This window comes from Nilaparvata lugens, chromosome 9 (assembly GCF_014356525.2).
Source record: "Nilaparvata lugens isolate BPH chromosome 9, ASM1435652v1, whole genome shotgun sequence".
In the NCBI taxonomy this organism is placed as follows: Eukaryota; Metazoa; Arthropoda; class Insecta; order Hemiptera; family Delphacidae; genus Nilaparvata; species Nilaparvata lugens.
In genome coordinates this window covers 22,860,637-22,885,250 of record NC_052512.1, presented here as the reverse complement: position 1 = coordinate 22,885,250, position 24,614 = coordinate 22,860,637, and the positions used below count along the sequence as shown (strand labels likewise).

At 36.5% G+C, this 24,614-nt stretch overlaps 1 protein-coding gene across 1 annotated transcript in view; it reads left to right on the top strand.

The window, feature by feature from the left end:
* The window catches only part of LOC111051931 (death-associated protein kinase 1), a 130,249-nt gene that overhangs the window by 38,175 nt on the left and 67,460 nt on the right, over positions 1 to 24,614 (top strand). Inside the window, exons 10-14 of the mRNA XM_039435640.1 lie at positions 634 to 791; positions 5,136 to 5,256; positions 7,356 to 7,536; positions 13,558 to 13,673; positions 16,774 to 16,984. Coding sequence (XP_039291574.1) covers positions 634 to 791; positions 5,136 to 5,256; positions 7,356 to 7,536; positions 13,558 to 13,673; positions 16,774 to 16,984 — 787 coding nt within the window. The remainder of the gene's footprint in view (positions 1 to 633; positions 792 to 5,135; positions 5,257 to 7,355; positions 7,537 to 13,557; positions 13,674 to 16,773; positions 16,985 to 24,614) is intronic.

Genomic DNA, 24,614 nt, shown 5'->3' with positions numbered 1-24,614 from the left:
CTATTCTATTCTATTCTATTCAAGATTGCATCAAATATTATTGAAAAGAAATTGATTTCTAAAATCATGAAAAGTGAGAAATGAAGTTTGTAGGATATCAGCATTATGGTAGTTTATTTTGTTTATTTCAACACACCGATTCTTCGCCAACACGACAACACAGAATGTTCTCTGATGGGTTGATTGGATTGGCGTATCGACGGCAGCCAGACCTGATAACAGCGCTCACACTCACATTCCGGGACGACACGTCACGGTACGATAGGACATAAAGCTCTTTGTTTATTTAGGATTTTTCTAGACATTTTAAATTGATAAATTATTTATTAAGTTTTGAGAAAACATAGCAACAGGTCAATGTAACTTACTGAGCGCGAGGTCTACTGTTCAGAGAACTACTAGTAATAATAATAAATGTTATTTCTCAGTAAACAAAAGTACAAACAAAAATATAGCTTGTGCGAAATTTATATAATTAATTATGTACTTTCAACTATATTCTAGATATAATTTCTAAATTTACTGAGGAAAGACACTCCTGAGAAATTTCTATGTGCCATCAAAGTCCAATATCTTCAACTATTTTCGTATCAATGTAACGATTCTTCATTGATGATCTATTCTAATTTCCAGATGGGGGAAAGAGCTCTACACCTTGCCTGCAGAGAGGGTCTTCAAGAGGTGGTGGAGATACTCTGTCTCTCTCTGATGTGTTCGACCGACATTCCTAATCGGCAAGGACTATATCCACTGCATATAGCAGCCAGACATGGTCATACTGATATTGTCAGGTAAATATATAAATAAGCTAGTAAGCCCCCTGGGTTTAATAGCTCGCCAATCTCAGCATATTGACGACTTATTTCTATAGTGAGGTCCACGTTATAATGGCAGTATTTGATTATAATTATAATTGGTGTTGCTATCCTTGTTCATAATTTTTGAAATAACTTGATTCATTCAATGTGCGGTGATATCAAGTGCAATATTTGACTATAATTTAGTGTTTTAATCATTCTAAATTCAAATTTTCATCTCATATATATTTTTGGACAGAAATTGAACTTGAACTTTCCACAGTAAGAATATAACCTATTTTAATGGACATGTTATTATATTTATATCAAAATTTGGGAACAGAATAGTTTTGGGCTATGCCTGTTGTTCTATCCTGATCATATTAATATGATTTGTAATTGTATTAAATAAATAATTCGACAAAGCAGATAGCGCTATTCTTCTCTAGCTCCACAACGTTGCCAAATCAGGTTTAAACAATTGAGAAATATAGTTAATTAAGGCAGACAATCGGTAATGCTGTTCTCCTATCTTTATCCACTGCCATTATAACGTGGACCTCACTATAGCTTAGTGTTTAGACATGAGAGAACATTGGTACTACAGTGAGGTTCACGTTAGAATGGCAGTATTTGATTATAATTGGTGTTGCTATCTTTGTTCATCATTTGATGAAGTCGATAGCGCTATCCTTTTCTAACTCCGCAAAGTTGCCAGATTGGTTTTACAATGTAGAAATTATATAATTAACAAAACATTCAATGTATGCTGACGACACATCCTACATTTGTAGTGCAAAGGATGCAGAAAATTTAGAATTAGATATTTTTGTCAATATACATGCCATAGCCCAATTCCTCAGTCAACTGTCACAACACAAAATGCCTATTTTGTATTGAGATGGCGATTAGGGCTTTAGGCGCTCTCTTATCAGAGATTCGCCTGAACGATCTCTTGCCAATGGGAGATCCTAGGTCTCGAGTCAGTGCAGTAGACACTTACACCCCTACTTGACTCTCTGCTGAAGGTAGAGTAGTCTAGTCTATCCCGGGGCGGTTGAACGTGCCTAGTCTATCGCGGGCAGTTGAACGAGATAGGTGAGTGGAGTCACCTTTACTTTACTTGTAGATAGTGGTCATAGTCGCGTCGGTGCAGGTAGATAGGCCGGGTAATAACGCGTCGGGTTAATAGTTGCCTGAATCTCTGGCTTGTGCGGAATCTCTTAGGCGTGGAAGTCGTGGGTCCTGGAACTACTGGAGTAGTGGAACGCGATTCGTCTTGGAAGGAGATTTGCCTTGTAAGGTCCGAAAGACGTGGGCTCAACCAGTTGGAACTAGTTGCGGCATGTCCGCAACTTAGGCTAACGCGCTGCAAGGCCGCGATCATATGCACAGCTATTAGGCGTGCGTGAGGCTGTATCGTGATACGGTAACCCTGGTCTACTGCTCAGGCGGGGACGGCCGACTTTCTCGTGGGCAACTGGACGAATTCCAGTTACCACGTACGCCGGGGTGCGGGACACACTGTATAGCCGCGCGGTAGGCACGCGCAGGGCCGGCGGGTACCGCGGCTATTAAAGCAAGTAAGTACACCCCCTTCCTACACCATTTTCCATCCTCTCTTACCCTTCCCCCTCTGAATTGCCCGATATACTACTTTGTGTATCCACTCTTCATCCTTACCACACTAATCTATTTACCGCACACGTCGGCGGCTTCAGCAGGTCCTTGCCTTTCAGGCGCGGGACAGCTAAAGTCGAAACCTCCACCTTCCTATCTGTCGACCGCCGTTCCGCGGCAGAGCGCAATGATTGAATGTATTGGTTTTGGAAGAAACAATAAAATAAAAAGCTCAGACAGTCGATGGTTCCTATTGATTCATTTTGTTGTTATATTTCTAAATTGTAAATTATTGTAATGCTTTTTCAAGGAATAAATAAATAATGAATAAAATGGTCATAGACCGACTCTATCCTTCACGAAGCGGGGAAGCGTTGCGACCTCTTAAGCTCGACTTCATTCCCCGCTTCTGTAAACACCTGAACGTTGGGAACTCCTTCGGGGTCCTACGTGACCTCTGAACCCTTGCTAATTGGTCTATATCCTTTCTTTTCACACCTAGAGCATAGCCTAAACCTAGCGCAGTAGTGCAGGATGGTTTCTCACAGCTTGGCGTTGTTGTCATTTGAGATGGGTGTCTGGCTTGGAAGTGTTTCGGCCGCATTGCAGGATGACTGTTAACGGTTGCCGGATCAACAGCTGGGTTATTTTCGTTATTTTTCGTGATAGAGAAATTCTGATTGCAGATTCCTTCTTAGCGACCCCAAGTTTAGCCTGAAGGCTCAGAATGTCAACAATGTCTTTAAATAATTAAAAATCATTATGAAAAGTCATTAATATGGTAGTACACCACGTTTCTGGAAACTTTTTACTGGTGACTGGAGTTATTATTGATTATAGGTAACACAAAAATCGAAATAATCGTGAGAAAGAAAACTGCTGATGAACGCGAATAAGACCGCCACTCCATTGTTCTATTGTCTCGGCTGCTTGGCTGAGCCTGGCTGGAGGGATAAAATAACCGACTGGATTGATCTTTCGTCTGTCCGCTAGACGGAACTACGCCGACCATTCATTACTGGGTGGAAGATGTTACTGCGGCCGCTCGCATTACCACCAACGCTGCTATTATTTGCTGTCTCAGCGCCTAGTCCGAGTCAGACAAGCATCCAGCCTGCACTGCGGAGCTAGCTTAAGATCGGCTAGCTTAGCTGAGATTCGGCAAGACTTGGCTATTTGCGCCCGCTCTCTATCCCCTCCAAATAACCTTTCCCCGGGACTGCGCCCACGGCCGCGTTATATGCAGCGTGACTGCAGGCCCATTCCTACTCTCTGTTATCGGGCACACCCCTCCCAGAGCTGGGTCATCCTTCTCAGCTTCTTATCCTTTTTCCCATCCTAGAGCGGCAGGAGTCGAAGCAGGGTCGAACTCTTCGGCCACTCACTTCCTTAAACAACACGTTACCACAGCGGCGGAATTGCCGTGCCCACAGGCAACTCTTTCAGCCATTGGCTAGGGTGTTTCAGCGGCGCGCGGTCACCTCAAACTTACTTGCTTGCTCACCCCGTTTCCCTTCTGAGTCAAACCGGCCTGGAGCAACACAAGGAGATCGGCAAGATCGAGTTGTGGGCCAAAGTCTTGTCAGACAACATAACCTCAAAGTAAACGAAACTAAAACGCAGTTCTTGCAGTTCAAACATAGAAATAATTACAGAGAACTTAAAGAAATAAACGTTCAAATAAATGGAGTGAATGTTGAACAACCTCTGTCTGTGAAATTTCTAGGTGTCTTGCTGGGCCAGAATTTGTCTTGGGATAACTATATTGATCAATTGTGCTGAAAAATATCATCTGGAGTGTTTGCACTCAGGCAGATTTCAAGATTAAGTACTGGGAACACTATACAGTTTATCATGCCCTCATAATGTCGCATATTCGGTATGCAATATTGGTATGGGGAGGCTCCAGTCTCAAAGACTTAGGTAAAGTTTTTAGAATGCAAAAGAGAGCTGTGAGAGCAATAAAAGGTCTTAAGCCATTCGAGTCCTGCAGAGAGTATTTTTAAGATCTAGGACTACTAACTGTGCCTGCACTGTACATTTTCGAAGTGATAATGTATATAAGAGATAAAGAATTTATAAGAAACTGTGACATTCATAATTATGACACAAGAAATAAGAATAATTTTTCTGCACAATATCACAGGACAGCTCAGTATGAGAAAAAGCCTTCTTTTATGGGTATCAAATTTATAAGTAAACTGCCGTCAGCTTTGAGAGAAAATGGGAATAAGGATATTTTCAAAAAGCTATTGAAAAAAATATCTAGCATACGGGGTATACTACAGTATCCAAGAATTTATGGATGGAGAATGAGATTTTTGGGAGGGTTAAATAGTAATGTACATTGTATAATGTGATGTATATATGTTTATTTTGTATTCTTTTTTTTTTGTACAAATAGTCCTTCTTGACAATTTCCTATACTCTTTCAAGAGTCTCCAGGAAGAAAATCAAATCTCAATAATCAAAACGGTAATTTGGGGAAACCCTTTGTCTTCATTGTGAATAAATAAATAAAATCTTTCTAAAGTGAGTGAAATTCACTGTCAGTGGCATTCCTTGTAAAATGCATCTGTGTTTCCCATGCAACAACTGCTCTCAGTTTGAATTGAATCTCATTTTTCAAAAATCGACCAAGCCCACTTAACAAACAAAAGGGTGTCATGAATGATTAACAATGAAACGTTTATTAAATTATTTGTACTTTATTTTCAGGATATTGTGTTTGGCCGGCTGTAATACAGAACAGAAGAATGCTGATGGAATCAAAGCTGAGATAACCGCCATCAAGCATGGCCACAATGACATTAGTCAACTCTTAACCAAGGTTAAAAATGTGGGTAGAAAATAAATCAAATTCGACATGTTTTTATTGCCATAAAAATCCTATACTATTAAACGATCAATTTCTGTTTATATGCTTAGATGTTCATATATTTGTATGTGACCGGAATTCGAAAACGGCTCTAACGATTCTCACGAAATTTGGAACAAAGTAGGTCTTTGATATGGAAATTCGATTGCACTAGGTCTCAACCCTTGGATAACTCGCTTAAGGACATTGAAAGGATAAATACATCCTTGGAAAAACAGCTGGAAATTGTGTCCGTTATTTTTTTGATACCGTATTGGAATTGAGTGAACTAGTGCATGTGTGTGCTGGTTGATTATTGCATGTGTTTACGAGATGGTCTCACGAGAAGAAAAATTCAGCAAGAAAAAATTATTTTCGTTTATTTCTTTTTTTAGAAAACATCTTTACTTCAGAAAGTCCAAAATAGTAACTAGATGCTGTTAGTGTAGAATAGTACATAGTATTATTAACAAATATTGTAGCAAACATAGTAAATCGAATTCATAGTACAGTATATATTTTTGTAATTGATGATGTTTGCTTTTTGAAGTGTGAATAAATATTGTTATTTTTATGAGTGATAGTCGCTTAACCTAGATTTTGATTTGGACTTTAGTATGAATTTGAAAAGGGACAGTTTTGGACATAAGCCTGTTGTGCCTCCTCATATAACTGTAAAAATAATTGTAAGACTGAGAAAATGAATAAATAAATATAAACTATAAATTCAATCTTTCGTTACAAATTTTCTATGCTTTTATACTCCAGAGTGAAGCCCGATATTACATGTTATATACAACAGTAACATGCATGTTATAGTCATGTCAGGATAACATTAAACGTACTCAAAAACATACTTTTACAAGAAAATATCATAAATAGCAATTCACAATCATTGATAGAGTTTTTAGAGTGAATATTGATGTTGTGGAACTTTTCCATAATTGAAGAGACCTTGAAATAAATTTAATTTTGACAATATCTTGAGTCTCTTCAATTAATTATTCACAATCAATTTATGTGTTCATTTACATTGAAAATATACACAATTATATGAATTTTTGGGAAAGGGTCAACAGGCACTGTCCAAAACTGTCCCTTCCCAAAATTAAATATAATTAGTTTGAAAATTCATTTTGTATTCTGGAATCATAAAATAGCATATTCACAATCAATTTGCATTTAGGAATTCTAATAACAATAATATTATTCGTATGTCTTGTATTGGTGGGGAGTCCACCTCGCCTGAATGTATCATTTAATCAATTGACCCTACGACTGTCATACTTCAGCCGGGACCGACAGTTTAACGTGCCCATCCGATAACACTAAAAGTCAGTGTCTGTATGCTCATAGAACTCTTCAATGTTATAATCTTACACCAATGTTAATTTTGGAGTGGCAATATTGAGCCCAAAAACGTGGGATGCGTTTAAGAATCCAATCTAATTTGAATTACCTTATCTCAGAGGAACCTGATTCTAATTCTGTTGGAATACTTTTGGACAATTTTGAGGAGGAGTTTGAACTAATAAGAGTAAGGCCAGACGAGTCTTTTTTACTGCGTTTTTTAGACAAGTCGGCAAGGCAGGAAGCTCTCCGATTCGCGGATTAGGTTGGTGTTCGGGAATCAGCCAATCGGAGAGCTTTCTGCCCAGCCGACTTGTTTGAAAAACGCCTCAAAAAACGCTTGCGTCGTCTCGCCCAAAGGGCCATCCAAATAAAGCGTTTATCAGGCGGAGTCGACAGGGTAGGAAGTTCTCCGATTGACTGATAGGGTTGGTGTTCGGAAATCAGCAGATAATCAGTCAATCAGAGAGCTTTCTGCCCCGCTGACTAGTCTGAGAACGCCTGAAACACCGCTTCATGTGACTTAGCCCTAATTGTCTTTTTTTAGAAGAATATAAAAAAGAATATCCATGAACCCAAACGGGGATATGGTGAAGTAGTTATGGAAAAAACGGTAAGAAAACAATTCAATGTACCGTACTGATGTATTTACTTATTTATTTATTTCTCTTTATTTTACATTACAGTAATAATTATTTTGTTCACTTTTTATATTGTGTTATCTATTACAGGCTAGTACAAGGGATGCCTATATCAAGCAATTAACAGGAGGCCGTCAGAAGGAGCCCTTACCTAGGATCAATATCCAGCTGTTTGGTCATTCCAGAGTAGGAAAATCGACTCTGGTTGATTCACTCAAAGCCGGCTATTTCACCAGTTTCTTCAGGAGACACCCCACCGTTCTATCTAGATGTGAGTAGTGAATACTGCACTCTAGCCATAAGTCTTCTTCTTCTTTTTATCTTGTTTTCCTTCTTCTCACTCTTCTCTGTTTGATTCATTGGAAGTCGGGTATTTCACATGTTTCTATAGGCAACATCATACCGTTCCATCATAGAGAAACCATAGCATAAGTTTACGCTATATTGTTTCTCTGTGGTTCCATATAGATCTAGAAGTAAGTAATAATGCCTATATTAATCAATGCCCTATAATAAGTAGTGTTTACTTTATTGTCTTCTTCTTCTTCCACTTCTACTGTCCTTGTTCTTTCCCTTTTCCTCCCTCTTCTTATTCTTTTATTCCTTGTTCTTTGTCAATAATCAATAATCTTTTTTCTTGTCATCGAACATTACAAATGTTATAAACAAACGTCATGTGAAGATGAAACATAGCATTGCATATACTAACAATATATCGTATCGCTAACAAATAACGTTAATACATATATACATATACATGTACAAATATAATATAAAACAGTCAGATGCTCACGTTATGACTTAGGTATTCGTCAATTGTATAAAAAGCCTGTTTTTTGAGCCATTGTGCTTCTGTAGATATGAACTTTTTTGTGGTAAATTTTTTATTGTTGTCGGTAAGTTATTGAATAATAAGTATTGTTGATAATTATAGCTTTTGAATGTTTTTTGCAGTCTGACTTTTTTAACATTCATTAATGCTTTTTACTTTCCTTGTCTTTTTACTTTAATTGCTTTCCAAAAAAATTGAGGTACCCTAATTTCATGTCTTCTATACGTTTCAAGGTCCCCTGAGTCCAAAAACATGATTTTTGGGCGTTGGTCTGTATGTGTGTGTGTATGTGTATGTCTGTGAACATGATAAATCCATTCCTAATTAACCGATTGACTTGAAATTTTAAACTAAAGGTCCTATACCATGAGGATCCGACAATAAGAAATTCAATAGAATTCAATTTAAAATGGCGGAATATGGCTAAATAAATGACATGAGTCTCATTTATTGGAAAATTGCAGGAGCTCCATAATATTATTGAAAAAAATGGCGGATAATTACTAAAAAACCATGTTTTTCACGGTTTTCTCGAAAACGGCTCTAACGATTTTCTTCAAATTTATACCCTAGATAGCTATTTATAAGCCCTATCAACTAACATGAGTCTCATTTCTGTAAAAACTGTAGGAGCTCCGTAATATTCTTGAGAAAAATTAACTTTGATTAATTTCCATCATGATTTTCTCAAAAATGACTTGTCCGATTTTTTTCAAATTCATACCCTGTATCAGCACTTGAACTGGTATGAGTCTTCTTCCTGAGAAACTAAGGATGGGGTCCACCCCATCCTTGAGAAATTGACTTTGTAACCTCCTTCTCGTGCATGAGGTGGGTAGGTAGAGCAGTTTATTCAAGAGAATCCTATACTATTAAACAAGCAATTTATGTTTATATATATATATAATATATATATATATATATATATAATATATATATATATATCTGTATGTGACCGGATCTCGAAAGCGACTCTAACGATTCACACGAAATTTGGAACAAAGTAGGTTTATGATATGAAAATTCGATTGCACTAGGTCTCAACCCTGGGATAACTCGCTAAATTAAAGGGATAAATACGTCCTTGGAAAAACAGCTGCAAATGTTGTCGTCTGTCTATACCGTAATGGAAGTGAGTGAGCGAGTGCAAGTGTGGGATATTCCTCAGCTGATATCACGAGAAGAATAATATTATTCAGCAAGAAAAACTTATTTTCGTTTATTTCTTTTTTTAGAAAACATGTTTACTTCAGAAAGTCCAAAATAGTAACTAGATGCTATTAGTGTAGAATAGTACACAGTAATTAATAAATAATGTAGCAAATATAGTAAGTCATAGTAAATCGAATTCATAGTATATGAATATAGTATATGAATATTGTAGCAAATATAGTAAGTCATAGTAAATCGAATTCATAGTATATCTTTTTGTAATTGATGATGTTTGTTTTTTGAAGTGTGAATAAATATTGTTATTTTTATGAGCGATAGTCGCTTAACCTAGATTTCGATTTGGACTGTAGGCTATTATAATTGAAAAGGGACAGTTTTGGACATAAGCCTGTTGTGCCTCCTCATATAACTGTAAAAATAATTGAACGATTGAGAAAATGAATAAATAAATATAAACTCAAAATTCAATCTTTCGTTACAAATTTTCTATGCTTTTACACTCCAGAGCGAAGCTCGGTCCCCCGATATTACATCATTATAGTCGATATTTTATTCGTAGAACAGTTGTTTTGACGACGTTTAAAAATCATCAAACTTCACAATCTACACAAAGGAAAATGTACTCTGAAAACAATATATATATACACAATAGTATGATCGTAGTTTTAAATATTTAGCCGCTAATCGTTATGTTATTCCCTTAAATAAATTATTCTCGTTTAAGAATGAGGCTTATAGATCAACGACCAAGGAAAGTTGTGTGGGTGTACCACACCATATTTTGGAAACGGTTTGGGTCAACTTCTTTTTCTATATAATTGTTATTTCACAATTTACACGAAGGAAAATGTACTCTGAAAACAATATATACAATAGTATGATCGTAGTATTATCGTAGCCGCTAATCGTCATTATGTTATTCCCTCAAATAAAATTATTCTCGTTAAAGAATGAGGCTTATAGATCAACGAGCAAGGAAAGTTGTGTGAGTGTACCACATCAGTTTTTTTGGAAACGGTTTGGGTCAACTTCTTTTTCTATTTCCCACTAAAATTACTCCCTCTTCTTCATCATCTTCTTCTAGATCTAAGCTAACCTTTTTTAAGAAATAAGAAATAATTTTGAAGAAGTACCGAGAAACAAACTTAGTTATACAACTGAACAAACTTAATAAATTTAACGTATAGTGAGCTTTACTTTCTAATGGCAGTAGAGAAAGATAGGAGAACAGCTTTGTCGATGTTCTGCCTTGCCACTGCTTTCTATAAAAATCTGGTGTGGTGCACTCACACAACTTTCCTTGCCGTTATAAAAATTGATCAACTGACGCTCGTGTTCCCGCGCATCTCAAGTCTACTTTTCTAAGATCTGAGCCATCTGGTGACAGGACAATAGCGCTGCAGCACACGAAGTCTGCTATCTCTTCATAGTGAATGATTAATAGAATCAACAGTTTGCAATTGAATAATCTTATTTTCTCGAATTTCGAGCTTATTTTCAATTTTAGGTGAAAATGCTACTGAACATTGATTGTAGAGATTTTTATGTTCAATCTTTTCCACTTGAAATGTTTTGTTTAAATTGAATCTGAAGCCTGATAATTTAAAGTCAAACTTTGCATAGATGGTGCAGTGCTCCTGAAATTTTTACAGATATGAGACTTGTGGCAGTTGACAGAGCTTATCAATGACTTTCCTAGGTATGAATTTGATCAAAATCGTTGGAGCCGTTTTCGAGAAAATCGCGAAAAACCCTGTTTTTTTACAACATTTTCGCCATTTTAGCCGCCATCTTGGATTGCATTCGATCGAAAATGTTCGTGTCGGATCCTTATAGTGTAAGGACCTTAAGTTCCAAATTTCAAGTCATTCCGTTAATTGGGAGATGAGATATCGTGTACAGAGACGGACATACACTCATACACACACACACACACACACACACACACACACACACACACACACACACACCACACACACACACACATACAGACCAATACCCAAAAACCACTTTTTGGACTCAGGGGACCTTGAAACGTATAGAAAGTTATAAATTTGGGTACCTTAATTTTTTTCGGAAAGCAATACTTTCCTTACCTATGGTAGTAGGGCAAGGAAAGTAAAAACTAGCTGACACTGGTATATCTGATCTAATATCATCTGTTCCTTCTTGTTGAAAATAATCAATTATATTTTATCCACTACCAGGAACAACCATCAACATAACCTTAAACTGAACTGTAGTAAACAGCTGTGGTTTGGTTTCTAACAACAGTTGACCTTAAAATTATTCCTACTGATTATAACATGATTCTTACTACATAAATAATATTATTACTACTAGAGGGTAACCCATGCTCCACATGGGTGTAATAAAAACTTGACCTACTGAAATCGTGAAGATTTTAAAATTGACCTATAACCATCCTCGGTAAATTAAGAATCAGTATGCAAAATTTCAAGTTGATCAGTCCAGTAATTCAGACGTGATGATGCGTCATTAGTGAATTTCCTATCCCCTACATGTGTAAACCGATTCTTTCCTTTATTATATCAGACATTATAGCTACTCTGGTCGTCTGAAAAGTAAGTTACACTATTTTTTTTATATCCGCGTAGTTGGCAAGAGACGTCTGGAATTCGCAGGGAATTTTCATCTGGGTGTTTTTGTAGCACTGTAAAATTCCTAAGAGGCCGCCGTGACTTATTTGTCAGTTGCGATCAAACCACTATGGAGTACCACTTACTCCTACCGCCCATTGCAAATCACGCAGTGTGATTCGGTTTTTAACGGCAAACAATAAAAATGCAACTGAAATTAATCGTGAGTTGTACAGTGTGTACGGTGAAAACGTTATGTCGAGGCCAATGGTTTCACATTGGCGCCAATCATTTATTGAAGCAGGACAACAACACACGACGAACAACGAAGCGGCCGCCCATTCACTTTACGCATCCCGAACATTGCCGAAGAGTTTGGATGTCACTTTTTCGGACACCCACCACACTCCCCTGATCTCGTTTCAAGCGACTCTCATCTGATTCAACAGCTGAAACAACACCTTGGGGGAAGATGCAAACAAAAAATCCCAAAAAAGAAGTTCCGACATGGCTAACCAGTTTGGCGGCAGAATGGTATGACACTTGATTAAATAAACTTATACCATGATACCAAAAATGTATTGAAATTGAAGGAGATTATGAAGAATAACTGATATAAGTATAAATAGATCGAAAAATAAAAATCTCAGTACCCTTTTTGAATTATTTTATTTTATTTTTTTCATTTCTATTTATATTACAAGTAGCCCTATACAGAAAAGAGATAAATAAGATGGCATATCAACCTGATATAAGTAGTTTATCAAATATAACCTCTCAACCTTCCGGCAGTCGCGCTGTTGTAAAACGTACAACAGTGTCAGTTTTTTTGCTGCACAAAACTATTGAATGGGGTGGTGTCAGTGAATGAGTCACCTATGCATTTCAAAACTTTCTCCCCATCACTCCACTGAGTTGCAGTATCAACCGAGCAATGGTTCAGACTCTAGGTGCCATTTAGTCGCGACAGTGCATAAGTCGCACTGTGCATAAGATAGGGAAAGACTGTATACGGGGATTGTAAACGAACCAATAACACAGAATTGGTGGCTTTGCTTGATGTACCTTATTGGGCTATGAAATGGTAATCATCCAAATGTTCATAGGCGTAAAATAATCCAAGAAGATGGAAAAGTAATTATACAATTAATTAATATGTTTTGACAATAAACAGAGTACATAACACTTGAAAAATTGGATGTTGTACAAAATACAACACGCAACTGCTTGTGTGATTGAGTAGGGCGCGACTACCGGAAGGTTAAACAAATTCTGTGCGTTATTTTTTTTCTTTTTAATAGTGTAACTTACTTTTGAGACAACCCACGTAGATAGATCACCACTCAAACTAAGTAAGTTACAACAAACTGTAAACTTGACGAATTGAAAACATAATGAACAAACTTGACGAATTGAAAACATGGACTGAAAACTTGAACTGAACACTTGACGTACTGACAACCTGAAGAATTGTAAACTTGACAAACCAACGTACTGGAATCTTGAAAAACTGGAAATAGGCCTATAATCCTCCTCGGTAATAAAGAATCTGTGTACAAAATTTCAAGTCAATCAGTTCAGTAGTTCAGATTACTTACTTTGTCATATTATAATAATTATAATATTACTATTACAGTAACTAATTAATTTCTATGTTATTATTGATGGATGTGTTGTTTGTTGACAGCCACTCCAAATTCGCCCAACAAGATGCACATGGAAATGTACTACACGTCAGGTCAGAGTTCGCCCAACATTGAGACATTCAACTATCACTACACCAGGGGAGTCGACGTACAACAGGTACCTAGGCCTATTCAATCAATAGTTGTTGCGACTTTTGCAGATTATTTGCTACATGTTGATAATATTCATTCAAATATATACAAATGTCCACACCATTATCCATTATAATTCCAATGTTTATCAATTATTCATTAATCATGGATGGAAACATTTAAGAAAGCAAATAGTGGTATAGCAAAGATAAAAAATTGGTGTGACCACAATAAATTATGTATAAATAAAGATAAAACTGTGGTTCTACCCTTTTACCTCACAATGGCTGGTAAGCCCTCTGAGGAGTACCAACTTAAAATAATTATTCATAAACCTGACTGTAATCAGTCTTATTGCCAGTGTGTTCCTCTCTTTGTTCATGATTCTGTAAAATACCTAGGCATCATGATAGATTCTCGACTAAGGTGGGAGCCACATATTTCTTATGTTTGTAATAGATTAAGGAAAACATTTTATAAGTTTGTTCAATTGAGAAATATTCTTCCATTGTACCAGTTGAGGATGGTATTCCTTGCCTAATCTCTTCTGTAATTGAATACGGCATTGTTGGATGGGGAGGTTGTGGATCTTCCATCTTACAACCCCTTATTTTGCAATATAAGAAAATTGTAAAAATATGTCTGAATAGACCAGTTAGATATCCCACTAACCTAATCTATAAAGAATTCAAAGTTCTAAGCCCTGAGGATTTATATAAATTTAACTTATTAAAATATGTATTTGAACGACCATTAGATTTTCCAGTGACTCCTGAACATGGATATACAACTCGTGGTCAGCCAGAGAGAAACTGTATGAGCCGAGATGTGTAACTGCATCTGCGGCTGGTCATGCAGCCTTTCAGGGTCCTCGTTTATTTAATGTTTTACCTTTCGATATTTCTAGAGAGTCCTCCTTATCGATTTTCTGTAGAAGGTTAAGATTGTATTTATCGGCTTCATAAATTGTTTCGTTTCATTTTTTTTTCATTGAAATATGTTTAACTTTATTCTGTAAACTAGGCTATATAAACTAAGCATTGTAATCAATTTGTTTATTTTTGTGGAAGATGTGTATTTTTGTTTAGATTGCTTTAATGGCATAAGATAATACTATTTATGTAAGTAGCTCTATATAGTACTTGAAGCAGCTGAATCGTTTTTCTTATATATTTTCTGTAATTCATAAGACGAACCACTCCTCGACGCAGGCCTAGCCTAATGAGGAGTGCACTTGATATTTTTTATGTTTTATGCTTTGTAAAATTGTACAATGAAGTGAATAAAAGTTATTATTATATTATTATTATTATTATTTATTCTAAATTTATCTTTTGAGCTGTTCTCCTATTTTATTGATAACCTCTCGTACTGAATATTCGAAAATTGGTACTAGTTGTTAGTATTTCACCTGTTTTCTAACATTATTTAGCTTTATTCACCTCTTATGTGTAGATTTTCCTGAGAAATTTATAATTGTTTTCACTTGGAACATCCCTAATTGAAATTTCTTTAATGCTTCCCCAACGATTTTTCTCTGAGTGAGAATATCTTTTGCTATCCATTCATCTAATTTGTCTAATTGACTTTTTATCGGGCAACATTCACTAATATGAAATCTTAGAATATCAATGAATTGCTTATATTTTTAATTTAGGCTTCAACTGTTATAAACACTACTCCAATTTTCTTGAAGCAGTATCTGCTTCAAACAATTCAAATTTCCCTGTTCACATTACTGAATTTATTTCAAAACGACATTTATTTTAATTGGTTTTGTCCCTGCTACTTAACATCTAGAGTTTGATAGTTAGCATCCGACAGATCTGAGCTACCTAATCTAACACTACAACCTTGTATATTTGTAAGGATATAATCAATTTATTGTCTGTGACGTTTGTGTTACTCTTCTATATTCGTGGACCTTAATTTCTAAATTATTCATATTTATAATATCTCTATATCCTCTGTCATTTTATCCCGTATTGAAATCCCATACTACAATAGCATTTGGGAAGCGAGTGGTTGTAATTTCTAAAAGTGAATGGAACAGCTCACAGAAAATGTGCCAGTCTCCTTTTGGTGACCAATAGACCTACACCCAACACCGCTTCTTCAAATCAATCATAAATTTTTAACTTTAACCCAGTTACTTCTTAATCCATTTCAACAGAAAATCTCTGAACAAAATCCAGCTCATGAGTATAGATAGGTTTAGCATTGCTTAGTGAATTTACATAAACCACCACTCTACAAAATACTGATTTCAATGAATAATCTGGAATCCTTACTTGATTGATTTCATATATTTTCAAGCAATTCTCTGTAATAGTATATTTCGCACCTAGAGCAGAAACATAAGATAACCTAAATTGTCAGAAACAAACGTTTTCAAGGATGCAAAACTTGTCTTACTTCAAAATGCTTTCAGTAGATGCAAAACTATTTTTACTTTAAAATGCAGATTCATAAAAGCTATTTTTATATTTTGATTACTAGCACACAATCAAAATGCTCTCAAAAATGCAAACTATCTTACTCAACAAAGCTGCAGATCTATAACTTCGATCAGGCTCTGCACCTCGACGTCCAACCCAATATTTATTTATTCACAATGGAGACAACGGGTTTCCCCAAATATGTTTGCTTAACAATAAAAATTGTTAAATAAAAATACTGAGAAATTACCAAAAAAATAAAAATAAAAATTGTACAGATACAAATGAAAAAATAAAAATAAAGATAAAAATAATACGAAAAGAAAAGATGTTGCACTGTGACTACAGATTCATTGTCTCTTTCTAAAAAATCTGCTCGACAGCGAACACACGATGTTGTATGTTCCAACGCTCCATAGCAACTGAAACGGCATAGTATGAGCCGTCTGCCAATATCCATTCAGGTTGATACCCCCTCCCGACGCCGAGTAATAACGGTTCGAAAAACATGCGTTTCTTCTGCACCAACTTGTATAATACATTAAAACCGTACATTCAACATTAACACGTGGCTCACTTGAAAATTAGTTAATGTAAACCTACGCTCAAAAAGGATTATATACTATAAATAAAAGTATCCATATCTATGAGTCAACTGAACCAAATGTATTGCTGCTTCTGATTCAGGTAAGCCTAGGTGGCACAGTGGGAGACGTGACTCTATGGGACTTCTCAGGACAGGACACCTATCTGGGCGTATACCACCATTTGGTGGCTCCTCCTCCTGCTCTGCTGCTATTGGTTGTCAGCCTGCTGCAGCCGACGCCTACTCAGCTCAGCCACGCCCACTTCTGGCTCACTTTCCTGCAGGCTAGGATACCGCCACACGAGCCTTTCGGTGAGTCACTCACTGCATCTATTACAAAATGGCTTAATGTACAGGCTGTTTCGACAAACTCCGTGAGTGGATTTCTGACTTTAAAATAATAAAAAAAGTCCCAGTAAAGATGGGTTCTAAAATTCTTTATTCATAAAAATTGTAGGCCTAGCACCTGTTTTTCATTCTATCACTGTTATTTAATAATCGATTGAAGAAAAGCCAGTAATTGCTAATTCCAAGTTATTTTCAAGCAAATATGTTGCATATTGCAATAATAATTAGTCATTTATGTATTAAGAATGTAATATGCGACTTTATCGCTCGAGTCAAAACAGTTACCAAGCGACGTGTAGCGGAGCGTTATAATTTTGACGAGAGCGATAAAGAAGCTTTTCGCTCGAATTACATACAAACATTTTTCTATAACTGCAGTATTGAATTCCAATACAATAAACAATTTTTTTTTTAATAAGTTATCAAATTATTTTGATAAATCAATGTAATAATAATATGATTCAATTCAATAATTATTCTATCTATTTATAATGATATATTACTATTATAAGATAAAACAATTAGTACTATCTGCAAAGAAAAATTTGTAGGAACGTGATTTGAACCTGGGTTCCTCAACGTGAGAGTCAACACTCCAGCCGTCTTGGCTGCCACAATGGCTGGTGAATCTAAATGCGAAAAAGTAGGAAGATGAACTTACAGTATTGGAATTGCATTTTCTAAATGTAGCCTGCGTCTGTATGTCTGCGGTTTAGCGAGCATAAAGTAAACAGCTGGCAAGCGTAAAGTAGATTATCGCTCGCTCCTCAGAAAACAGTTGTTTTATGATGAGTTTTCGGTTCGTAAAGAAGAACTTTACGAGTGGTTGTAGAAAAAATAATATATCTTGATCTTCTATACCCATCTGACTGATTTTCCCATTTTCTGACTAAAAATTCCCATCTGACTGACTGACTGACTCACTCACTGATCACGATTTCTGAAAAAAAACTACTGGATGGATTGCAACAAAACTTGGAGTATAGCTTCCTTACTCACTAAGAAATTCTTTTGGTGATATTTTAACATTTAGTATTACGGGTATCAGTAAAGTGGCAAGGCAGAGAATCAACAACGCTGTTCTCCTATCTTTGCCACTGGTATTATAACGTGTACCTCACTATATAATATAGAATGACTACGAGAAACATTTACATTTTGGGAATAAAAAACAATATTAATTTTTCAAGGTACTACTATTCATTTAACTTGAGTAAAATAGTTGTGAGTTTATGCCATTTATGTTTCGTAGAGAAAATTATGTCAGGATGGAGCCGTCCTTCTTCCCTGAGGCAATTTTCTATTCTGTTCAGAAGGCTCTTCCACACTCGCTCCAGTGATCCATGCCACCTCAGCAAGTATCGTCGTTTTCAAGTTATCCAAAGTGATTTTTATTTGTGGTGACATTTGAAAGAGCAGGTTTATCGACATAAACCCCGTTCTTTAGATGACTTGAAAGCGGCGATGGGGTGATGTTGATCACTGGAACGAGTGTGGAAGAGCTTCCTGCACATTATTGACCGAACGTAGTGGGGTCTATGTTTCAACTCGATTTGCTTTTGTCTGTCTGTATGTAACGCGATTACGGCCAAACGCGTTGATAGAATTCGATGAGATTTGGCAGGAATATTCCTTTTTCAACTGCGCGTCGATGTATACACAAGGTTTTTTTGAAATTTTGCATTTTAAGGATAATATGAAAAGAAAAGGAATTCCTCCATACTCTGATATCACTATATAAATAATATCTAATTTCATCTAAACAGGCACTTCGTTCTTGCGTGTTTCGGATGGTATTTTCCAACCGATAATCATGAAAATGGTACCAAATTGTTCAGAAAGATTTGGACATCTCGCGCCTTACCGCCAAATTTTGATATCACTTACCAATTTTTTTCTATTGAACGACAAACTTTGCCAAATTTTCTCCAAGTTCATCGAATTTTAAAGTCATTTTATAGTTGGAAAATTGGAATTTGGAGGTAAGGCGCGAGATGTCCAAATCTTTCTGAACAACTTGATACCATTTTCATGATTATCGGTTGGAAAATACCGTCTGAAACACGCAAGAACGAAGTACCTGCAAAGTACTCTCAATCGAGAAAGCTTCAATTCCGTACTAGCCTTTCGAAAAAGTGTTGTCGAACTCACTAACACAGTCCCAAACTGCTATGATTGTGAGTACACACAATCTCACACAACCGGAAAACTGGTTTTCGGTCATCAAAACAATTGATCGTTTTTGTTCAATGAGATATTGCCACAGATACAAGCCCATCTTCTTGTCTGCGCTATTGTGTTTTATGTTATATACTATATTTATATATGCTCTATTGTTCTATATGCTTATACAGTAGTTTGACATCCATATTATTATTTATTCCCATTTCATTTCAATATCACATGAAATCTGTACTATATTCTATTTGTACAGCGATTTAGAATACATGGTTCATTCTTCTCTCATCGAATTTTTTATTATCCACGTTCAGCCATGCATGGCAATTCAAATTCACCCCAAGAACTTTACATGATAACGCCCGGAAAAATTTAGTTTTGGAGAGATCAAGTTTTACACGTTTTTTTCTTATACTGTAATTAGAAAACCACCAATCATTTGTAAATTCTCGAGAAAAAGTAAGTTATTGGATAATATGAATGAATAGTGTAGTTCATGTTTCAACTAAAATTTCTGCAATAAAAAATACGTTTAGTATACTGGTGAAATGCAAAAACTAATGTACAGTATGACACTGTACATTGTTATTGTCCAGGAGTGCTAACGCGGGGGGGGGGGGTTTGCGTAGACTGCGTCCTTGTCATTGTAGTGAGGGTTGGTTTCCAATAGGGCCAATATTGTAACGACTGACGATCTTTTTGTTTGGAATGTTTTCTGAATCGTGCCAATACAGTCACAAATACTTTGCTTCTGAATAAAACTATGCTTATGAATCATAACTTGTTTTCGGTTTGGGCGCCTGCGCGTATTTCTTTCATAACTCCAGACATAAATTCGATTGTTTATAAAATAGAAAAATAGACAGTTATCAACTGACCATTGATCAGTTGTTTACAGGCCGTTGTACATGGTGATCTGCACTTGTTTTGGTGAATCAGGAATTAGGTACTTCTCGTAATATTTGCTATCGTGTATAAGTCCAGTCAATATAGACATATGAGAGGGGGTGTGCTTGCAATTTATATTGTAGTTCTGATTTTTAATATATTATTTGGATACATGAGAGAAGTCCAGAGCTTATTTCTTCATGCAAAATTTCCTTGTGCTAGATACAGAGTGGCACAAAAACCTCCTATTTTTTGTTCATTTTACAGTATTCAGCTATTTCTGCCAAATCCAAGAATCGGACTGAAAAATCTCCTCCCGCCTTTTTTCAGATTATAGAATTCTGAATAAAATGAGATCATTCGGAACTCTCTATCGCCAATGAGTACTGAGTTATGATTTTTCGAAAATGAGTAAAACTTTAAGAAAAAATTAATTCTGATGATTTTTAGTTTTTGATCAACAATATCTTCCGATTGTTACCATTTAGATGTATGATTCAAAATTCCTCTGGGCGTATTTTTGTGCTCTGCAATCTGAGATCAGGTAGAGCGCTCTTTATCATGTAGATTGCCAGGTACACCTGACAACAATGCTCCTTGTATTGTGAAAAACACCTGATTTTCAGCTTCAACCATCATCACCAGCTACATTGCCTTCACATTGATATTTCACAGAATTATATAAGCTCTTGAGATTATGTTCTATAAGAATTACCTGTTAGTTGCACTTCATTTCAGTATTTCCTAGTCGAGAGACGTGCATAAGGACCCCTGAAGGATCACAATTTCAAACACTTATAACTTTTGACACAATGCTCAGATTGCATCAAGAGTCAAATTCGGTCGAAAAAGGGAAAATTAATTGTTCAGTATACTTTAGCCCATATTCCAATTCACAAAAAATGGAATCCGAGCATTGTGTCAAAAGTTATGTGTTTGAAATGTTGATCCTTCATGGGTCCTTATGCACGTCTCTCGACTAGGAAATACTGAAATGAAGTGCATCTAACGTGTAATTCTTATAGAACATAATCTCAAGAACTTATATAACTCTGCGAAATATCAATGTGAAGACAATGTAGCTGGTTAGCTGCTGATGATGGTTGAAGCTGAAAATGAGGTGTTTTTCACTATTGAAATTGAAATTATCTTTATTCTTCTTCTTAGAAACGTATAAACAATATACAACATGCATATACAAAAATTGAAGAAGGTTCCTCACATGGACAAAGCCTGTGTGCTAGGAACGAGTTCTCTACAATTCCATACACTTAATATACAATTATAGATATGACAATGATACAATACAATTTCAACCAATAATAAGCACAAACATTTCAAGCAGTAAATATTTCAAGCAGTCTAGGAGTGATGATACCTGTGTCCGGGCAGTTCTTGTTTGGTAATTGTGGTGGTTATTAGTCAATAAAGAAAATTTGCGCTTAAATATAATTATACCAAATCAGGGTTTTGACATAGAGTTGAGTAATGTTGAGAACTTGAAATTGGTTAAATAGTGCTTCTGTGGGATATTGTTGAGGCTGACGAATTGCAGTTTTTATGATAATTCTTTGCATGACTGATAAAGGGGAAAGTATAGTCTTATATGCACTACCCCGAGCAATAATTCCGTACAGCAATGTTATTATTATTATTATTATGTTTTTTGTGTCCATAATGTGAACCACATTGGATGGTCACAGATTGACAAGTCATTAACAATGAAGGAAAAAGCATGCAATCAAGGCAAGGGCATGCATCAAGTAAAATACCGCTCCAAAGCAGCACTTTCACAACTGAAAAACTCATTCAGCGCATAAAACGGGTGATCCTCAAGGAACAGTCTCAACTTTCTCCCCAGGCTTGCCAGTGGCAGAGTCCCCGCTGTAATGGGTAGCTTGTTGATGATCTTTCCCACCATGTAAGCCGAACTAACCTGCGTTCTCCCAAGCCTGCAATACGGGAGGTCGAGCCTATTCCTATTACGGGTATTATACCCATGGACATCACCCCTCGTAGGCAGGACACCCACCTCCCCAACTGCCCCAATCACAGACCTGAAAATGAAGAGACCAACCACAGTCAAAATACGCTGCTTAACAAAGAGTGGCCTACAAGGGGCTAGGTATCCAGCACCACACAGAATTCTCACAGCCTTTTTTGTAGCAGCAAGACAGCCCCCACCTCAGCAGCTCCACCCCAGAGTGTGATGCCATATGACATCACACTGTGGAAGAACGCATGGTAGCTCATACGGAGATATGCCTCGGGAACACAGCTCTTCAGGCTCCTCAGCAGAAACAGGACTCTGTTCAACCTGCAGCAGACACTCTGTATATGCTACCTCCAAGAAAGTTTCCTATCAAGATAGAAGCCCAAGAGCTTTACAGGAGGGAACTCATACTGCATCCCATTCCTAAGGCTGAAGACAATGGTCTGTGTCTTTTCACTGTTTAAGGCAAACCGGTTAGCAGCAAACCATTCGGCAGCTGCCCCTCTGGATGCATTCATCAAGTCCTGGACCTCATGCATATTCTTGCCAACATCCATGATAGAGGTGTCATCGGCGTAGCATACAACAATCCTATGATCTGAAAGGGCAACATCATTTATCATAATCAGAAACAGAAGGGGTCCCAGTACAGATCCCTGGGGCACCCCATAGCTCAGGGCTCCAACCCGTGAGAGCCCACCACCTGCCTGAACAGCCTGCCTGCGTCCACCCAAGTATGAGCGCAGAAGCCGGAGAGGGCCACCAACCACACCATAGAAAATCAACTTAGCAAGATTTCATGATCCAGGGTATCAAAAGCCTTGCTGAGATCACAGAGCGTCAGCCCAGCAAGGCTCCCCCCTTCAAAACTATCACATATCCCTTTAATTATACATTCAACAGCGCCCACTGTCGACCGTCCAGCCCTGAACCCAAACTGAGTGTCAGCAAACAGACCATTCAGCTCACAAAACTCACAAGTGGCCAGCTATTATGATCTCAAATATTTTTGACAGAACTGGCAAAATTGAGACTGGCCTATAGTTGTTAGGATCCAGGCGAGAACCCTTCTTATAAATTGGTACAACCCAATAGATTGGATATATTCGTGATAGACCGTTCTATACACGGAGCATTGTTGTCAGGTGTACCCGGAAATCTATATGATATAGAGCGTTCTACCTGATCTCAGATTGTAGAACACAAGAATACGCCTAGAGGAATTTTGAATCATACATCTAAATGCTAACTATCGGAAGATATTGTTGATCAAAAACTAAAAATCATCAGAATTGATTTTTTCTTAAAGTTTTACTCATTTTCGAAAAATCATAACTCAGTTCTCATTGGCGATAGAGAGTTCCGAATGATCTCATTTTATTCAGAATTATATAATCTGAAGAAAGGCGAGAGAAAATTTCTCTGTCCGATTCTTGGATTTGGCAGAAATAGCTGAATACTGTAAAATTAATAAAAAATACGAGGTTTTTGTGCTACTCTGTAGTTAGCACAAGGAAATTTTGCATGATGACATTGGTTCTGGACTTCTCTCATGTATCCAAATAATGTATTATTTAAAATCAGAACTACAATATAAATTGCAAGCATCAATGTATTTAGTGACTGGACTATATTCTCGGTAGCTATGCTTATTTGGTTCATGTAAAGAATCATGTAAAGGATTGTATCCAGAAGATGCAATCAGGGCCGAAACGTTTCCCTTCCTGAACTTGGTTGAAAACCATTTACGATCAACAGAAATCACAACTTTTTCTACCAAGTTCAGGGGCAGCTTCATAAATACAATATAAATATACTTATACTCACATATAAATATACTCCATATATATCTTTATTCACATTTTTAATTTGAATTGTTATTTCCGCTACATGATCAGGAAAATATAAATTTCCAGTATTCATTAGATCAAGAAACTTAGATCTAATAACTTGTAGGAAAAGAAGCCTTCTGCTCTTGGAGTTGTCTTTAATGAAAATAGATTGTTTATCTACTCAGTTGGCCTAACATAACTATTTCCAAAAATGAATTGATGAATGGTTTTCATTCATTGACAGAAGCCTGTGAACCTGTCGAAAGGGCCGGCTATTGTTTGCTAATCACCTTGCAGGTAGACACCCCAGATATGGTCCCAAAATCCCTCTTTTTCATAGTTGGTTCTAAAATTCCTGGTTCCAAAAATCCGGTCACCTTGCAAATCTTAACGCCATCTGAACAAATAATTACTGTTAGGCTTCTTTTTATGAAGTGATTGAAGGGTACAAGTAGTTTTCAATCGGAAGGAAAGCTAAAAATCTAAAAACCAATGTACAGTATGATAGTCTAGTTCTTCTTGTCCTTGGATTTTTAGAATGATTCTTAATGTTTTCCAAATCACACTAATACAGTCACAACTGCTTATTATAACCCTTCAGCACTTACTGCATGTATCTATATACAATATGGTGCACTCGTATATTGATTAACTTGTATGTTGATTTAGAAAAATAGTGTTTAGTAAAATGAAGTGTTCTTTG